This window comes from Xiphophorus hellerii, chromosome 24, assembly GCF_003331165.1.
Source record: "Xiphophorus hellerii strain 12219 chromosome 24, Xiphophorus_hellerii-4.1, whole genome shotgun sequence".
In the NCBI taxonomy this organism is placed as follows: domain Eukaryota; kingdom Metazoa; phylum Chordata; class Actinopteri; order Cyprinodontiformes; family Poeciliidae; genus Xiphophorus; species Xiphophorus hellerii.
In genome coordinates this window covers 11,468,670-11,488,592 of record NC_045695.1, presented here as the reverse complement: position 1 = coordinate 11,488,592, position 19,923 = coordinate 11,468,670, and the positions used below count along the sequence as shown (strand labels likewise).

Genomic DNA, 19,923 nt, shown 5'->3' with positions numbered 1-19,923 from the left:
ATTTAAGCACCTGGGGATGTTAATTGGAGCGAGGCGGGAGACGCTCTTAATAATCGGACTGAAGCCCGACTGTGGAGGAATGAGGCTGCGCTGCTAAGGGCAACTGGTGAGCTCTCTCCTCTCACACACACTTATCTTCTCTCTCTCTCTCTTTTCTCTCTCCCTCGCTTCATTCAACTCTGTTTAGACCGAAGCTGCACATCAACATTACCAGTTTTTTGTTTCTTTTCTGCGTTTTGTACAACCTGAATATATTTTTTGGAAACAAAAAAAAAATCATAAACATAAGTCTGTTGGAAGATAATATTTATCTTTAATTTCTTTGCATTTGTATTCGTCCTGCAGAGTCAATCCATTTTAGAGCTACCGTGTCTTTTCACTGAATAGAATCTTAATTGGATTTCAGTCTGGACTTTGGCTGAGTCATTATTGTGGATTGAACCATTGTTGTCCAATGTGTGGCCTGAGGGCCATTTGCAGTCCTCTCAGTGATTGTGTCCGGTCCCTATCACAATTCTGGAGTGCAGCAAATCTGGCAGAAGTTTTTACAGCTAAATAAAATCTCACATGGTTTTTAGCAAACTGGGCAACTTACAGTTTTCGGTAACATTTTATTTGAATGGTTGTGCATAAGACTGACATTACACTATCATAAACTTGACATAACACCCGTTATGAACATGAAGGAGTATTCATGAATGTTTACAACTGTTGTCATTAAGTGTCATTTGCTAAATAATTACACTTTTAATGCAAAATTGACTCTTTTAGTTGACTTTTACTGAATAAAAATGTAATTATGTACCAAATAATGCTAATTTGGCACTTTCAATGCAATTTTGCATTAAAAACTGCATTATTTACTGAAAGGCACTTTATAACAACAGTCTTCAACATTCATGAAGACTCCTTCATGTTCGTGGCAGGTGTTATGTCATGTTTATGACAGTGTAATGTTAGTCTTATGCACACCACTTCAAATAAAGTGTTACCTAGTTTTCTTTCAACAATGAATTTCTTTTTCTACAAAGTGTATAAGGTTCACTGACTCAGCAGAACCTCAGCAGCTCTATTAGAGTTACCAGATCTTGTAAATTATTCTGGTTTTATGACGGTAATGCTTTAAGAAACTTACTAGATTTGAGGCAGTAGACATTTCTAAGACTGGGATTGAACCTAGAATGCTTGCTGCAAAATAATGTATTCCCAACAAGAAATCTACCATGTTGTCTAAAAGTAGAAGGGAAATTATTTGGATTGAGGCAACAATTGGTTGCCTCAGGAAGTTCTGAGTTATTACCCAGGTTTGCGTGCAATCTTGCTGTTCTATCATCATTCCAGGGTCTTACATGGTTGTGTGGAGACCAAACAGCTAAATCTATTCACTTAAAGCTTTTTAATGAGGAGTAATAAACCTTCTTTGTAGCATCTCATAAATCTGTCCAATAAATTAGTTTGGAGCGGGCTTTGCCTTTAGATTCTGACCATCTATGGGCTGGAGATAATTTATTTTCTTTGGTGGAAAAAAACTTCATAAAGATGGTAAGTAACGATGTGTTTAGGGTAGTTTTGGTTTTCTTTAAAGTTTGCTGGAACTTCCAATACAACTGGACTCTTATTTACTACTTAGAAGTTGTCTTAAGCCATTTGGGTTATTGATTGGTTGATTAGAACTGAAGATGCATTGTCATCTATTTATTCAGGATTTATTTTGGTTTATTGTATCATGTTTATCACTTTCTCTCTGAGAATGGTTGCAGTTGTATTTCCTGAACCAGGGAGTGACCGTCAAATTGTCCAGCATGTCCGGTGACAAATGGCTCAATCAGCCACAATTTGAAGTGGTTCACAGAGAAGCAACGAGCCCTCTAACTTAAATTGTCTGGTGGTTTAAAGAACAGCGTGGCACTGTAGCTTCGAACCAATGGTTACTTGCACATCCTGTGTTTTAGATGAGAGTGGTTTACACATTCTATGCGAGTACCACCGTCTTGTTTACACACCGACTGATTTGAAATGACTTGTTTAAAAGTAGAAAATATCTCTGAGATTTTGTTTTCGTAGTCTATGGAGCAACTATTGCATTTTCCATCTGGCTATTTGGCTGACCCACAAGGAAAATAAGAGCTGTTTGAGGACTCCTCTGATGCGTTATTTATGGGGAACAATTCGAGAGACTCTCAGGGTTTAACTCTGTTCATGTTTTAGCGCTTCGGAAACATATACGGAGGCTATGGAGGCAGCGGGGGTGGAAGGGGAGGCAGCCTGTTCTGTGGGGGAGGTATGCAGCTTGGTTTGTTTTTATCGGGAAGTTGCTGTCGGCCCTGGTGATGGTTTCTGCTTTTATCGTGCTCTAATGTGTGGGAGGTATATCTATATATGTGTGTGTGCGGTGCTCCAGCTTGGCTAACATGTGCTGGTGTTTTTTTCTCCAAACACTGATAACAGCTTATTAAACTATTGCCAAAAGTCTCGTCCTTCCTCCTCCACTCAAGCAATAAGTGTTTAGCTTTGCAGTATTGATCTCTACTGCCTTAAGGGGCTTTGCACAGGTCAAGACTAGTATGTCTGATGTTTCTGAACTATTTTGGTCAGAACATCCTGCCCCAGCTGAGTTTTTTGTTTTCTCAGTGTACCTCCATTGATTAGCTATTATTTCTATTTGCTCAATTCTGCAGCAATGAGAAAGTATTTATTATTTATGTTTTTAAAATCTGTAGTGTTAATACTCATAAAACATTTCGTCTGACTTAAGAAAAAAATGGCGTAGGTGTCTTTTTATTTGGTGTTCGGAAACTCTGGTTTCAACTGTAAAATCCATTTTTGGGCTATAATAATGTAGATTTTCTAAGTGAGAGTACATTCAATTAATATGACAATGAGTTATCTGTGTCCCTACAGTAGAAAAGGACAATATAAAATTATCACTATTCTGTTTCGCACATTGATTCAGCTTCCTTCCTTCCAATTACTTTCTGAACTCGAGCTGAAAGTACCTGAGTTTAATTTGATTTCGTGGGAATGTGTCACTTGAAATAAGCATAAAAATGAGTGACGTAACAGCTGGATTCATCATCAAGTTTAGACAGGCAGCCAGAAGGGAAATGACAAAGCTAAACCCTAATAAATGGGCTACAAATCTGGAAATTACTCATGAAGGAATTTAAATTTAAATTCCATGCATTGTGACTTTAAACCATGATTATAATATAGGAACAAATAATTGACTAAAACAGCCTTCTGTTGGTGATTCATAAGATTTTATTGACAGTACTGTTAGTTACTTTGGAAATTAGTGTTTATCAGTTCTTGTATATTCATATAAGGTAACTACATGCCGATTGAATCCAGCAGCAAAAATTAAAGAAAACAATTATGTAAGTTTGAGTTACATAACGTTTCACTTCGTCAATATTAGCTCACTTCAGAATTTATATTACAAGTGCAAATAAAGTCTGTTGCTCAACACGTGACAATCTGCTTCTGTCACTGTTTAATTAGGAACCACCTCAGAACTGGTTTTCACCTGGATATCATCCAGTTCAATGCCGTTCAAACCAGTCCCTTTAACAGTACAATAAAATGTATTTGCCCCATTGCAGATTTTAGCTTTTGTGCTTTTGCACAAAGCCCCTTCCAACAGATCTAATAAAATTAACAATGTTTTTATGCTTGATTCAAATCCAGCAGGATATCCCAACCATCTTCTTTATTTATATTTTTTCTGTCTTAAATTTTATTCATTGTGTCATTAAAAAGTTTTTAAATTGGACCTGCAGAAACCTGCAGATACCCTGTGTTTTCTTTTGCAGACAAAGTAAATGTTTGAAGAAGTTAGCCTTGTTAATTTGACTGAGAGCAGTGAGCTAACACGGTATTTAAGCTATGCACATTAATCATTTTTAACAGTAGAGCTGATATATTTTTGAATTAATACAATAAGCTAATTGTAGCACAAACTGCCCAGCAGTTTGCTTCTCTAGCTTAGTTTTTTTGACTGTTCTTGAGTAAATTATTAGGTATTTTTGTTTTTTGCCATATATATTTGCATGTAGTGACCATAGATGCGGTGGGGCAGATAAATGAATTATCAAATAAAATCCCAGAGCATTGCAAACATGGACCAGCAGCATGAAAAGCTTACAAGACCCCATTTAGAGCTATGAAGCTACGTGACACCCTGTAAATCACACTCTTGTCTAATATTTAGGAAGCCAAAAGTGAGGCATGAGTCCAAAGAAATCAATGAATGAGTCCAACACAAATCAAATGCCCAAAACATTACTCACAACATGTCAATGAGGCCGGGACAGAGCTCATTTTCAGAATGATCCATGGGAACGCCTCAGGAATGTGCACTAAAATATTTTCCTGCCATATCTCTGCAACTCTGTTAACGAGCTTCATAAACCATCAGGATGACTAGAACATCAGTCAATGACTTGAACCTCATCTAAATTTTACCAAAATGCCATTAAGTAAAAGTTAATTTACTTCTCATGTCTTGGCTGTAAAGTTCTTTATTCTATAAGATGCTTGCAGTAAAGTTAATTATTCATCCTTGGAAATGTTTCCGGATACAAGGAAGTTGTGTTTTTAAGGTTGTGTCTAAGTGCAACAGGATGGCCTGTCTCTCTCATCCAAAAGCATTAGCTCTTTCATTCGTCATTGTGAAGAAAAGAAGCTGTGATGTGTTTTGATTCTGTATCTGGGACACACATACACACAAACCGGGTTCGTGTGCACATTAATTTGCCTCAGTCAGGTCTTGTCTCTACATCTTATGAGCAACTCGCAGAAAGACATGATGCACATGTCAGCAAAGGTGAAGGAGCAAAGGCTTGGCTTGCCACGGCATTGGAAAAGATGGTGAGTATTCTTATTCTCAGACATGAGAAAAAGAATGTACAGAAAAAAAGACAAGGCAGCATTCCTTTATTCATTTAAAAGAACTAAAACTTTGATTTTGTTGAGGAATTGTTGAAGACAAAGCAAATGTTCTTGGGAACAAAATCTTACATCTACCAGCACTCATTGCTTTTGGGTTGCCTCAGAGCTTTACAGCAGTGTGTAACCCCAAGAGCCTGATTGTGAATGCAGAAAGGCAAAGGAAATGTTATGGATTTTAGGACATCAAGGAAAGTAACCATCAACACAGAGGCCTTGGAGGGAAAAACCTTTCTTGTGTCGATGCATCAGCCATTTGAAGGATCACAAGGCCTTTCATTTTTGAGGAAGTTAAGAAGAGCTACCTCCTTCAGAAGCTGCTGATCATGTAAACAGAAAGCTCCCTGTTGAGCGACTTGATGATTTGGTATTCCTGCTGCGACGCTCATCAGTTGTCGTCCAACTGATTTAATTTCACAACTTACAAGTTAAAGAGGTAAATCCAGATCTGAGATCTAAAACTCCTGTGAACAGTGATTTCTAACTCTGAATTAAGGTCTCGACCATACTAACACTTGGATATAGTTTGATCTTTGTCCGACTGCCTGGCCTCAGGTCGACTTTGGGATTGACCCCTAATCAGTTCCCGTAATGTCTGACTGGCTTCTCCATTCCTTGTGCAGAAAGACATATTTCACCTTCATTTACAGTGTGTTTAACACTAAGCATTGTTCTGACCCCTGCTGGTAAGATGCTACCACTAAATGTCTTAGGTTAACATGAATACAAACAATAAAAACATACTTTGCATCATTTAGGTGCACTTCAGCACCAATAATAAACCAAAAACAGCCCTTTCCAGTTGATTTTGGACAGGTTTACCAGCTTCCTGAAAAATGAACTACTACAAAAAATAAACCTGATTTCAGGGCTTTTTAAAGGATTGCTGTTGTTCCACAGTTGGCATAGTGTGTTTGCCTATTTGAGGCTGCACAAGAGGCGTTGATTGCTACCTGCTGCTCACTCCAGAAGCGGTGAATATGTAAATATTTCTTATTCCACCAGTTCAGTCACAGATTCTTCTCATCACACATCTGTTAGCAGCTTATTGGGCCTAGATTGGCCTCTCAGTGCAATGATTCTTCTGAGTATCATGCTTTCAGTGCAAATTAATGAGCCGGAAGAACCTCTTTATTTTCTAGACATATCAAACAGACGTATGGAAACAACAAAAATCTGCACCTGGGTTTAGATTGTGGGGATACTTTGTGGTTATAATGTGACAAAATGTGAAAAACTTTTACTGAGGTGTGAATACTTTTGCGTGGCACAGGATAACCTTATATGGTGTGGACCTTTGCCCTCTTCCTTTAGTGAAGCAGTGATACTGTTTGTGTCAGATGACTGATAATCTAGAGACTCTTTACTTTTTTCTTTTTTTTGGTGTTTGTAACTCATTTAATCTGATCTAAAAATGAAAGAAAGCAATTCCTCTTGTGGAGATAAACTTTAGTAACACTTCTTAAAATTAATCCCTTAGGCCTATTTTATCGTTCATTGCTGTGTTCCTCTTCCTGAATATTTATTTCCTTAACATTTTTTCTTACTGTTTTTACTTCCATTCAGATCTTGCTCAAATGGTCTTGCCATATAAATATATTAAATTGTATTTGTTTTTTGTTTATAGTAGAATTTTGTTCTTTGTGCGTTTCAATAGTTTTAGCATTTCTTTTGTTTTGTACCGGCCCATTAAAAGCACTGCTTAACTGTATGAAATGTTGAAAAATAATTAGCTTGCATTGCTAACAGACGTTAGCCTGATTGCTAAGCACAACCATTAGCAATTCCGACCAGATTTTAGCTTGTAGCTAAAACATGACTGGTTTAGTTTGTTCCCAAAACAAAAACACACCAGTAGATGCTTTTGCATCTATTGAGTGATTACTAAATGTTTACAGTGCTTCACAAGTCATCTAACTATCTTGAAAACAAGTTTATCAGGACACAGTTGATGACTATCCAAAAAATACAGGTATTACTTTGCATAATAACAGGTGTGAACTAATGTTTGCTCATAAAAGATTAAATATTAACTGTGGTAATGCTGCTAGCGCTTTGCAGCAGAGGCAAAGGTGAACTTTTATCAGATAAACATGTATATTAAGGCTTTGTAAAGGGAAATTAGACTGACGGTAACAAATGAGCTGCTTCTTTCGACTAAGTGAAGATGCTGAACGTGATGAGCCTGAGCTTTGTGCCATTGCTCTTAGCAGTGGGGGCATTGACGCTGGAGAGGTGGGTTTTTAATCGGCAAAATTCCTCCTGTTTATGTACTTCATACTGGTTTTTACCAACAAATTCTCAGTCAAAATACAGATCCAAGCTAAAAATCTGCTCTGATATTTAGCAAAATGTAGGAGTATATGTAGATTCTCATGTATTTTGTGCTTTGTTAAGCAACAAAGTGGAGTATGATTACTTCCAATACCATCCAATGGAGGAGGTGAGAGAACCCGATCGTTGTTTCACACATAATAAAACACATTTAGTGTGATTAAAGTCTATTGAAGTTCTGCCTTACAGATCAGCAGCTGGATGTCTCAGATGGCGAAGCAATACCCCGATGTTGTGGCCATAGTGGATTATGGGAAGAGCTATGAGAACAGGACAATTAGCTTGATGAGGGTGAACCAGATTCTGGTTTTAAAAAATTTATTTGGTAGAAAAGGCTGGGATCTGCTGATATTTAGAGGCATTTGAACTGGTTTTTCAGATCGGCCTGAAGTCTGACACCAAAAAGAAAGCCATCTGGATGGACTGTGGTATTCATGCCAGAGAATGGATCGCTCCAGCGTTTTGTCAGTACTTTGTCAGACAGGTAAGAGAACCTTCTGATGTATGGTTCTCCAGAGTTACTATGAACCCCTTTAATGCTGTTTGTTTAAATTTGTGAGTAAATATGTGAGTTATCGTCTGCCGTTTTATGCAGAATTAAACTCTTTCAATCTGTTTTCTTGTTTTTTTTTTTAAATCAGATTCTCCAAACGTACAAAACAGACGCTAAAATGGAAGCCATGATGACAAACATGGACTTCTACATCACGCCGGTGCTCAACGTCGACGGCTACATGTTCTCCTGGAAGAACTCCTCAGTCAGTATCTTGATGGATATTCATCAAATTAAATCCGGTTGATCTGCTGCAAAGCTCTCAAGCTGGACATGAGCAGGATATGAGAGGATATGCTATTAGGAAAAGGGCACTCGAGTAAAAATGATTTGCGGTTTAATCATCGAAGAAGATGACTTCCGATGAGCCCAAAGTATAGGAGACGTCAGCGGTTTAATATTTAGAAAAATGTCAAGTGGTTAATTTCTTGCGTTGCTGGATTTAGACTCAAGTGACTGAACACTCTGATCCTCTCAGACCCGACTGTGGAGGAAGAACAGGTCACCGGGACCTTCGGGCGATTGCTACGGCACCGACCTCAACCGCAACTTTGATGCCAACTGGGGCAGTGAGTGTCTCATCACCGAGCTCCGCGTCGTGAAGCAGCTTGTTGGTTTGTGTCAGCGACTGATTCTGTTTTCGTTTGCAGCCATCGGAGTGTCTTCTGACTGCAACTCCGACATCTACCCTGGCAGAGGGCCCATCTCAGAACCCGAGGCCCAGGCCGTAACTTACTTTGTGGGAAGCAGAAAGGAAGACTTCCTGTGTTTCTTCACCATCCACTCCTACGGCCAGCTGCTCCTGATTCCCTACGGACACCCCGACTTCACCGCCTCCAATTACGATGAGCTGGTATTTACATCCATGCATGCTTTGCACATGCAATACTCTGTTGCTGCACAGGACCATCTGCACTAGGAGCTTTTGTTGTTGTGCACATTTTGTTTGCTTTCTGTCAGGTTACATGAGATATTTACGTCTGTGCTGATTGTGCATGAGGAAATATGTAATAAATTTGCTCTACGTAAATAAACGACATGCATCGTAACCCTCATCTGCAAACAACAAAGCGGAACAAGCAGGAGGAAGCTGACAGTAAGTAGCAAATGAGAGCCTGACCAGGAACGATGCAGTTAATAAACTAAAAGAGACAAGAGTTACTGTTTGCAAAACAGGATTATGAAGCTCCATGTGTTGTTCCAGGCCTTCAGCAGAGAGAAGCGTTCAGGCAGTGCTGCTGTTTGTAAGGTTGGCTGAACTCAACAGAGGAGTTTCTAATGAATACTCAGTTCTCTGAATCACCATAGAAAAGTTAATTTGTTCCAGTATTTGAATTCAAAATGTGAAACGTATCAAAGAATGATGTTTCAAATGTTTATTTTTGTTCGTTTTGATTACAGTTTTCTGATTTTGCACATTTCACAGGATGATTTTGGCCAAAGCCAAGCACTAACTAATTTTTACAGTCACTTCTATTCCTGCATATGGCATTATTAGGGTAATATTGATTTAAATTCAGTCTTGCTAAATGCAAAAGATGTCAATGTATCACATATTTAGTGAAACATTATGGCAGCTATAAATAGATTCACTAATATTTCCTCAGTAAATAAAATCTGGAAAGTGAATCATAAACAATCCAATCTATTTTGCAGCGATTCCTCCCTGGAATTTTAAATGTACACTTTTCTAACTTCCTGTAACGACTAGCTGTGCTATAGCTTTCTCGCAGGTGGTTTGTGAATATTGATACAAGTATTTTATGCCCTACTATCACAAACATTCATTAACAACATTAGTTTCCTATTCTTTGCTCAGCTCTTTGCTCTAAAGATTGAAAGTTAAACCAGAAATATAAGCAAAAACTAGCAATTTCGGTGATCTAGTATGAATGCACACATGATCTCAAGATGAAAACAGATCCCATATAAACAGTTGGCATTTATCGAGGCCCACTGTGACTAAAACCGGGCCGCAGTGTTTCCTCCTTGTGTTCTCGCACTCCCCCGCCGAAGTGTTTGTGCATGGCCGGCGCTGCCGTTCTCTGGCGCCGAGCACAGCTGAGCCGAATCTCTCTGCTCATTTTGCCGTAATACATGTCAGTAACAGGATGGAGTCATGAATACAGATGAAGCTCCAGAGCGTTTCTTTGTTTGGTAAACAGCTTTCTTTATGTTTTGTCTAATAAATCAATGAGAAGAGTTGTCTGACTATTCCCGGTTCCTCAGATGAAGGTGGGAGAGGAAGCAGCTGAAGCCATTTTGAAAGTTCATGGGAAAAAGTACAGAGTCGGAACCTCTCCAGCTGTGTTATGTATGTATAGTTATTTCAGTACCTATAAATCAGAGGTTTGAAGGATTTTACCAACATAATTCTCTCTTCAGACCCCAACTCTGGCTCATCCAGAGACTGGGCCCGAATGCAGGACATCCCCCTGACTTTCACCTTCGAGCTGAGAGATAACGGCACCTACGGCTTCGAGCTCCCCCAGGAGGAGATCCAGCCGACCTGCGAGGAGGCCTACAGCGGCGCCCTGCACATCATCACCTACGCCCACGACAAGACCTTTAACGGCGCCGCGGCCACCGCAGCAGCGCTCTGGACCACGCTGTTAGCGCTGGGGGTCTACCTGATGTGAGCGGAAAAGCTGACATCACACTGTAAAATGGCACGAGTTTTTATATGTAAGCAGAACCTCAAAAAGATGCTGGAAGCTTGAAGTTGTTAGGATAAAATATTGGCTCAGAAATTCATGATTAATTCAAAGTACTACAGCAAAACAAAAATTTTTACTAATAAAGATTTTACAGTGTTCCCTCTTTAATCTTTTACTTGTGAATTTATTGCAAATTTCTCCCAAAAAAACTGCAGTATGTAACTTTTATTAAACAAAGGTTGGCTTTTTTACATATTTGTTAAAACAAATGAGACAGATTATCTGTGGAAAGATCAATCTTCTCCACTTCCTCTCTGAGCTACTATTACTGTCTGAAGAAATCCACCAAAAACAACCAATCAGAGCCAGGAGGCGGGGCTTAGTGCTGCTAATCAACCTCATGTACTCACAGTTAAATGTGCTAATGGAAAAAGAACAACTTCCCTTTACAAAAAACTGTTTACCGCTGTTATCGGTGGCCATGCTAACTAGCCTTAGCATAGCAGGGCACACATAGGCATGATTGACAGCGCAAAGGCCTGCCTCCTGACTCTGATTGGTTGGGGGAAGCTCAGGTTTTTTTTCACAGATTATCTGTCTCATACTATACCGTCACCACATAGTGACAGCTTCAACAAATACGGCAAACACATTTTTTTTTAATGAAAATTACTTACTGCAGTTTTAAGTGACTGCTAACTCCCACCTGCAGGTGGCAGTACTTCTTTCTTCTCCACTGCTGCCTCAGTCTTACTTGAATTTTTGTTATAGTCCTTGACAAAAATTCACATTTACCATCACACATAAATCCAAATATTTCTAAACTGTTATTTTGACGGCAAAAATAACAGTTTTGAATGTGTTCAAAACTCCACACATTTCTTGTCCCTTTGGTTTTCTCCAGCTTCATGATTGTAATTTTGCTCTGAAAGGTTGATGGAGTTTACCACTGAAGTGATGTTCGCCACTACTCTGTTAGCACATTTCTCCCAAGTTTTTTTGTCAGAGACATAAATCAGGGCCTTATTTACCAGGAAACTACAAGTGTTTTCTTTCCTCAATTCTTAAGATAAAGTTCTCAAAATTAGGGTCATGGCATGAAAAAGAAAAAAGATAACGCTCTTCCAAGTGTAGATATTTCCACATCAGTGTTCTAAAAATGGTCTAACATTTTAACAGCCCATTCAACAGCAATAACTCTCAGTAGATGTTTACTATGTGATTTTATCAGCGTTAGAGCAGTGCTTTACTTTCTTGAGGTTTTAAACTGCAAAGAATCCCATATCATCACACCTCCAGCACCATGCTTCGATTCTCAAGAGAATACACAAGAGAAATTGGCAGACGGCAAAAATTGGTTGATTTTCAGTTTGATCGACCCTTATTAGTGACTGGATGATTGCAGACTTGCTCTTTTTGAGATCCTGCCTGTTGGAAGCGCTAATTCTAATTATGCTAGCTGTTAATATCATAAGTGAACAGTTTTGTCTTTGCTTCATAATGTTGTTGCGTCTCTGTTTTACTGTGATCTTGTTGTCATGATCATGATGCCATCTCCTTCGTCTAGTTTCTTTTAGCTGCACTGAACAATTCAAACAACAAATCTCTACTGACAGCATTCATGATTTGGTAGTAGATAAATCCAAAACCTCTTATTTACAACAACCGCAGGCCTTGAAACATTTTTTTCTGGTAATACAACATGGAAATGTAAACACTTCACCTACACTTCATTATAATTATATGCAAAACCTGTTCTGACAAACATTACTGTGATTAAGCAAAAGAAAATAACCCAATTGTGGGATTTAGGATTTGATAAAGCCAAGTGTTGCGTCGCACAAACAGGTTGAGATTTCTCCCACAGGGACAGATCACTACATGGCACTTGTAGATTCTGTTTGTTCATTATGTTTTTATACTAAAAATGTTTTTATGTGGAATAATAAAACAACACAGCACTCATTACTCAAAGGTTTATGATTCTGGTGTCAAAAATCCTTACAAATTGTGAGGAAACATTAAATTCTCTCTTATAATATTCACACATTACTTGAAAGAAAATGTAATTCTGAGTCATTTTGCATAAATTAGGTTAATGAGGCTGATTTGGTTTCCAGATTTAAATTGTACAAGTTTCGTAATATTTCCGAAAATAAAAAGAAATAAACCCTGGATTAGCTGGTAGCTAGTTTTCTGCTAGTTTAGTAGTGATTCTGCTTCAGATAATTTAAATGTTTGTTAGCTGTGTCATGGTGATGAAAACACAAGGGCTAACTGGTGTTAGCCTAGCCTAGCTTATGCTACCATTAGCTAGGCTAGGCTGACTGGTATTAGCCTAGCCACTGAGCCCAAATGTTAGCAGTACTAAATAAAAAAATGATTCTAACTAGTTACTCTACCCAACAACAACAAACTGCCGTTACGCATTTACATATATCCCTAGACTTTGACTAGGGTTAAAAAAATTAAAAATCTAAGTAAATTAAGGGAGTGAATACTTCTTCAGTAGCTACACAGCATGACTCTGACTCATTTTACCATTCTTTAGGATGTTGCTGTGATTTTCCTTAAAGTAACTGCTCTTTTAGTGATTCGCTGTTTGAAGATCCAAGATTTTTTCCTTCCAACTCTCCCTAAATATATCTCTATTATCTGAATCTTCACTCTTGTGACCAGGAAAGAAACCTAAACCTGAATCTTCCTGTAGTCCTGCATCACATGAACAGGACAATGACCAGACACTCCGTTCATTCAGCAGTTTTCTGCCGACACCCGTTTCCCCAGCTAGACCTGCCTGGTGAGTTTGGCCCCACCCATCTTTTCTTTTTGCTTTCTCTCACCTGAGACTCAACATTTTCCTCCTGAGAATCTGGATTGCGCACAACCTTCCCTAATTTTTGTATTAATCTTGAGGACTCTCAGCTAAACATCTCTGGGCTTTCTTCATATTTGGCTAAATCACAATGAGTGGGAAGCTGTGGACGGAGGAGCAGTTCAACTGCCCCGTGTGTCTTGATCTCCCCAATGATCCGGTCACCATACCCTGCGGACACAGCTACTGCATGGGCTGCATCAAAGACTTCTGGAGCAAGGATGACCCCAAAGGGATTTACAGCTGCCCCCAGTGCCGCCAGACCTTCTGTCCCAAGCCGCCCTTGTCCAGAAACACCATGCTGGCCGAGGCTGTGGAGCAGCTCCGCAAAGGGGCCCTCCAATCAGAAGTTCGAGACTCCATCCGAAGCGCTCGCGAGTTGTCCTCTAGATCCAAGTCCAGGCTGTCCACCGGAGCCGTTCTGTGCGACATGTGCAAAGGGGAGCAGCGTGCCGCTGTGAAAAGCTGCCTGGCGTGTATGAGCTCCTTCTGCGAGACCCACCTGAAGCCTCACCAGACCAAGAAGTCTCTCAAGCAGCATGAGCTCATCCCGCCGACCAGCAATCTGGCAGAGAAGATCTGCACCCAGCACAAGTACCTGCAGGAGTTCTTCTGTCGTCAGTGCAAGATGTTTGTCTGCTGGCTGTGCACCAGCAATCAGCACAAAGACCACGAGTGTGTGTCCACCAAGGTTGAGCGACAGGAGAGAGAGGTGCGTAAAAACGATTCCCAAGGGCAACTATCCTCAAACTGTATTTTTCACATTTTGCCATATTACAACTAAAGACTTAAGGGCATTTTGTTGGGATTTTGTGAGAGACCAACATAAAGTAGTGTCATGAGTCAGTACTGTCTTCAGCTTTCAATTTCCCTTGTGAAATGGCTCAAGCTTTGTGATATTGGATGAAGTCTTGCGATAGATTTTCATTTAAATTTGGTCTAACTCATCAGCATAGTCTGATGTGAACCTAGAGGTTTGGCTGTATTGGCTGTTTAGTTCAAGGTGAACCTAAGCCAAAAACTCAAGTCTTCAACATCCTCCAACAGATTCTCTTCCTTATTTAGCTTTATCAATCTTCACATCAACTCATGATCTCATCTTGTAGTGAACTAAAACCTGGACTTTAACTGCTTTCATTGCCATCATGATCTCCCTTCTCTTCAACATTTTGTACAACATTTTGTTGGTCTGTCTCAATAAACACAACAACGGTCCCAATGTTAAAACTTCAAGCTATATTAATACTTTTACTAGTCATTGTGGGAGTAAAAATCCAGAATCCACCCTCCTGTGAGGCGCTTATTGTTATATCTAACGGCTTTCTGCCTGACGTGTCCTTCCTCTGCACCTTTTGTTGGGTAATGAGTCTAAAGCTAGGCTGAATGCATTCCTAACAGCATTCCTATCCCATTACACCGCTCCTCCTAGCCACTACTGTACCCAGTTGCTTCCTTCAGCTCGTCCTGTTTTTCATGCCGTTTCATCCCTGTGCAGAAGCTGCTTTCAGACATCCAAGCAGACAACCAGCTGAAGCTGAAACACAGGGAGCAGGAGCTGAAGGATATGAAGAAGATGATGGAAGAAGTGAAGGTTGGTGGAACTGCAAGATAAATTTAGTATCCAGAATGAAAAAGTACCCAACGTTGAAATGTGGTTAGACAGAAATTGAATCTATTTAGTTAACTGGATATAATTGGGTGATTGTTTTGACCGTCAATTGACCATAATTCAACAATTAATTACCATGTTTTGCTGTCTGGATAAAACAAGAGCTAATTGGTGAGTGGGTCTCCAATCTTGGCAACAGCGTTCTGGGGACAAGGTGCACGATGAGACGGAGAACATTCTGGGCGAGATGCTGCGCTCCGTGGAGCGTCTGCAGGAGCTGCTGGAGGAGGTGCTGGACCAGTCCAGCCTGGAGAAGATGAACCAGGCCCAGGAGGTCGCCGACAACCTGGAGGCCGAGATCAGGGAACGGAGGAAGAGGGACACGGAAATGAAGGACCTGGCGGACTGTGGAGACAACATCTACTACCTCCAGGTATAGATCACTCCTGAAGAGTGATCTGTACCTTGTTTTTGTTTTATTTTTTCAGTCAGTTACAACTTAAAAAGCAGAAATATTCTCTGATCATTTGCTATAATTTTTTTCTTATTTATATGAACAATCCATCAACTTAGAATAGATATGGGAGAGGGAAAAAACAAATATATTAGAAAAATAAGACAAGACACACACACAAAAGAAAACCACAAATAGGGTGTTTAATACGACAAATTTAAGAGGTTTTTTTAATAAATTGTTAACAGTAGGCCAGAGCTGACATGACATTCTAACAGTGTGATAACTTTATGTAAAAATCATATTTTTTCCCTAAGTTAATGCAAAAATTTCAACTCAATATGATCTAAGAACATGTGATGAAACATATTGATTATTATAATATAACACTGACATGATGCAACTTGCTGTGTCTCCTTTGGTAAAAACTTTTTAAGCTAGTTTGATAATTAATTGAGCATACAGTACAGTTAGATAACTAGAATAATTTGTTTGATTACATTTAAATTGTTTTTCTTTGTACCTTAAGATGGCATTTATTGTAAATTTGTTCTTAAAGTTTCCTAACATGAAAGAAAACATTTTCATTAGTGTTGATTGTCGTCTGACTTCCTCTAAAGCCGTTTACTTATCCTCAGACGTGCGACACCATGAGCAGTCCCCTTGACTGCGGCGACCTGCCGGCCGTGCATGTCAATCACAATGCGACCTTTGAACCCGTTCTAGAAGTAGTGCTGGCCCTCAGGGACCGAGTGGAGGATCTGTGCAATCAGGAGCTGGGGAAGATCAACAAGCAAGGTCTGTCAGAAGAAACTCTTCACAAAAACTTACCAAATATTTTTGTCTAGTTTCTACTGAAAGTATCTTAGTAGACTTGAAATAAGACAAAACTAATTTACAATTAACTTTTCAGCAAGATATACGAGCTTGTTTTAAGGAAAAAATCCCTTAACATTCCAGATTATTTCACTTATAATGTGGAAAAACTGTTTAGTTGTAAAATAAATAATCTGCCAGTGGAATAAATTAGTTTTGTCTTACTTTAAGTGCGCTAGAAACTGGACCAAACATACTTGGTAAGATTTTGTGATTTTGCAGTGCAGGTTTGGACCTTTCTTTCAAGTCATAACTGTTTCGTCTGGTCTGTTTCAGTCAATGAAACCAAACTGTTCACTTTGGGAAACTGTAAGTACAGAGCACTGTCCTTTTTGCCATCACAGAACATTTTTAGCTTTTTTAACCCAACATTGACGGTTTCTGATCTTTTTCAGCCAGCCGGTTGGGAGGGAAAAAAGTATTTCGTGATTGTGAGTTTTCTTCTGAGCTCTAATGAACTCTTCAGAAAGTATTTTCATAAACCTGACAGGTGTTTTTTCTCCTCTTTCTAGTGTTTTCCGGTCTGAGTAAAAGCAACACCAACAACCGTAACCCGACTTCAAGCATTTCACTGGATGTCCGAAGTACCGACCGACAAGGACTAGGTACGCCACGCTTTTAAGAACTTTAATTTGAAAGGATTTCAGTCAAACATGGTGGTGAGTGGTTTTTATGTCCAACAGCACTCAGAGGTCCCAACGTGAGGAGCAGGGACGCACCTCGAGGTGAGATTTTTAAAAAGAATGCTTTTGAATTTCATGCAGTCAGCAGAAACACATCAGCATGTTTTCTAAATGGTTGCAGACAGAGGAAACACAAACTCACCCAGACGGAGACGAGAGGAGAGAGAGGCTGGTAAGCGGGCGCCGGTTGGGGTTTAAAAATCTCCTCACTTCCTGCTGGCGGTCATGACATGCTCAAATGGAACTGAAACCATTAATACATGCAAATAATGGCCTAGTCCAAACCTGTATCTAATTTATTATGTTAAATTGACTTCTTTTTTTGCTTTACATCATGTTATAATGTTATTCCCTCATCAAAAACATGCCTGGAGTGTTTTCATCCCTTCTCCTCTACTCCTCCATTCAGATCCTTCAGACTAGCCAGCAGCAATTAGCAAACACCTGGTCCAACTGCGCATCTGCTGAGCTCATTATACAAACTACTTCTCAGTTCAACTGAGCTGTTAAAAATGTTATTAAATGGTTAATAGAGGAGAAATGTTGTGATGACTTCCTGAAGGCAGAGTTCCAGAAAGAGTAGAAGCTTCTTAAAGACACAGAGGCCCAATTTCAAGGTCTTAAGCTACAAAGTCAAATTTCTTTTAAGTCATATTAGATGTATATAAATATATGAAGCATTTTTATAGCAAATAAAGGTAACATACTAAGTTGATTTGCACTGTGTACATCCCCTTTAGAAATTATGTTCATGGAGATTCAGCTAGAAACATCTTTTCAGATTTTTATTGAAACATATATATATATTTTTTCTTCCCCTTCAAACTTCTTCACTACTTTCTGTCTTTCACATATAATCCTAACAGCAAAAACTAAAAGTTCAAAGCCGTGGAAACATTCATATCTCCATCCCAACAGAGCGTGAGTCTAACCCCAGCCCCACCCCCAGCCGCAGAGGGGGGCCGTCTCTCTGGAGCAGGTCTAGTCAAAACCCGGTCGCCCCTCCTGCAGCTATGGCTCCGACTCCAATCCCAGCCTCTCCTATTCCCGCTCCAGCTCCAGCTTCATCCAGTGGTATAATCACATTGTTGCATTTTGTCGCCACCATGTGACAGAATTTGAGCATTGCAGCATTTATAAAGAGTAAGTAAACATTCCTCTTTCTATGCAGCGTTCAGCAGGATGGCGTCGATCAGCAGCCTGTTTCGCTCACACCGACGAGGCGCCAACCAGGCCACCCCGGTTAATAACACCGCAACTGCAGGAGGAAACCCGGGTAAGACCCGAACGCTTCTTCCATCAGTGTTTGATCAATCTGCTCATTTCAGGAAACAAAACCGTTAAAAGTTTAAAAGTTTGGTTAAAGCTGAGCACAAGGGAGAGGTTTTCATTTTTAATTCTTTGGTCCAACAGGCGGGATGGTGGATCTGTTAGAAACACCAACAGAGAGTAAGATGGCTGCTCTTCCTTTCTGGTAAACATCTCATAGTTTAGAGAAACGGTTTAATCGTGGTTTCTCATTGGACAGTTAACCCAGGTCTGTTCTTGGACACGCCTCTGCCGAACGCCATGACTCAAGCTTTTCCTGCAGCTTTTCCTGCATGTGAGCCAACACTGTCACCTCTTTATAACAAATATATCTGACATTATATGTTGCAACAATAACTAAACCGTAAGATCTGCTCATTCAATGACATACTGGCAATTTTTCCAGTGAGAGAAATCAACCTTGACAGCATCCAGGCACCAGAACCGAGATCCAGAGAGGAGTTTCTCCAGTGTGAGTGAAAGAAGTGAAACTACATTTTGTTTAAAGGGGCAGTATTATGTAAAATATTCTTTTTTGAGCTTTACATCATCAAAAACATAGCTGGAGTTTTCCCTTGATTCTTTCATACATGTTTGATAAATCCATTAATCTCCATGGAAACTATTCAGCTGTGCAAAACGCCTGGTTGGATCTAGCCCCGCCTTTGAGATGCAGCAATTAGCAGACACTGGGAATGTAACATCTTCTCGATGAAACACTGGTTAATAGAGGAGCCATGTTGTGACGACTTCCTGTAGGCGGAAAGAGCAGAAGTTGCTTAAAGAGACAGAAACCCAGTTTCATATTTGATATTTATAGCATTTTTATAATATCTGCTCTTGTGCTATAAAATGCAACCACATGCCTGTAAACACATTTACATAGTTAACTCTCTTCTAGATTCTGTGATCCTGACCCTTGACCCCAATACAGCTCACAAGCGCTTGGTACTCTCTGAAGGCAACACCAAGGCTACCCTGCAGGGTCCAACGCAACCGTACGCCGACACACCCCAGCGCTTCGACGGCTGGACCCAGGTGATGTGCCAGAGCCCGCTGCAGGCCCAGCGCTCCTATTGGGAGGTGGAGTGGAGGGGGCGTGGGTCCTCAATGGGCGTGGCCTACGCCTCGCTGAGCAGGAAGGGCAACGACGCCCGGTCCGGCCTCGGCTACAACGCCCAGTCCTGGACGCTGGAGCTGTCCGACACCTGCTGCTCGGCGATGCACGCCAACGAGAAGAGGGACATCGCCGTCACCTACTCGCCCCGCCTGGGCGTCTACGCCGATCTATCGGCGGGGACGCTGGCGTTCTACAGCGTGGCGGACAACATGACGCACCTCCATAGCTTCAGGGCTAACTTCACCCAGCCTATTTATGCGACGTTCGGAGTGGGGAGCGGGGTCGGGGTGGGTCTGGACTTCGCCCTGGGTCAGTTCTCATCCAGCTGTGACAGCATTAAGATCTGTCCGCTGTGAAGCAGCGGGTCGGAGTGCTGAACGATTCAAATCCCCATCCCCTTCATCCTTTTTCTTTAAAATTTAATGTATGGATCAACACAAATTGGTGCAAAATTTAAAAGTTTAAGTCAAATTTTACGAATAAAAATCTAAAAAGAGTGGAATGCAT

At 40.3% G+C, this 19,923-nt stretch overlaps 2 protein-coding genes across 3 annotated transcripts; both read left to right on the top strand.

Moving 5' to 3' along the window:
* Positions 1-10,659, top strand: cpo (carboxypeptidase O). Of its 2 annotated transcripts, XM_032556909.1 has the most exons (9): positions 6,776-7,182; positions 7,345-7,390; positions 7,471-7,572; positions 7,661-7,765; positions 7,923-8,039; positions 8,313-8,403; positions 8,485-8,687; positions 10,064-10,148; positions 10,220-10,659. In XM_032556909.1, the coding sequence occupies exons 1-9, from the start codon at positions 7,115-7,117 to the stop codon at positions 10,471-10,473; spliced, it is 1,071 nt and encodes a 356-aa protein (XP_032412800.1). In that variant the 5' UTR covers positions 6,776-7,114; the 3' UTR covers positions 10,474-10,659. The 2 variants fall into 2 exon arrangements, with proteins under 2 accessions (XP_032412801.1, XP_032412800.1); XM_032556910.1 differs by lacking the exons at positions 6,776-7,182; positions 7,345-7,390 and adding an exon at positions 1-106.
* Positions 10,660-11,166: 507 nt separating this feature from the next.
* trim25l (tripartite motif containing 25, like) lies at positions 11,167-19,913 on the top strand. The gene is made up of 15 exons (XM_032556809.1): positions 11,167-14,078; positions 14,862-14,957; positions 15,175-15,408; positions 16,068-16,227; positions 16,582-16,614; positions 16,701-16,736; positions 16,818-16,910; positions 16,989-17,030; positions 17,110-17,160; positions 17,907-18,062; positions 18,160-18,264; positions 18,402-18,437; positions 18,517-18,591; positions 18,703-18,768; positions 19,198-19,913. The coding sequence occupies exons 1-15, from the start codon at positions 13,458-13,460 to the stop codon at positions 19,770-19,772; spliced, it is 2,379 nt and encodes a 792-aa protein (XP_032412700.1). The 5' UTR covers positions 11,167-13,457; the 3' UTR covers positions 19,773-19,913.
* Positions 19,914-19,923: the final 10 nt, after the last annotated feature.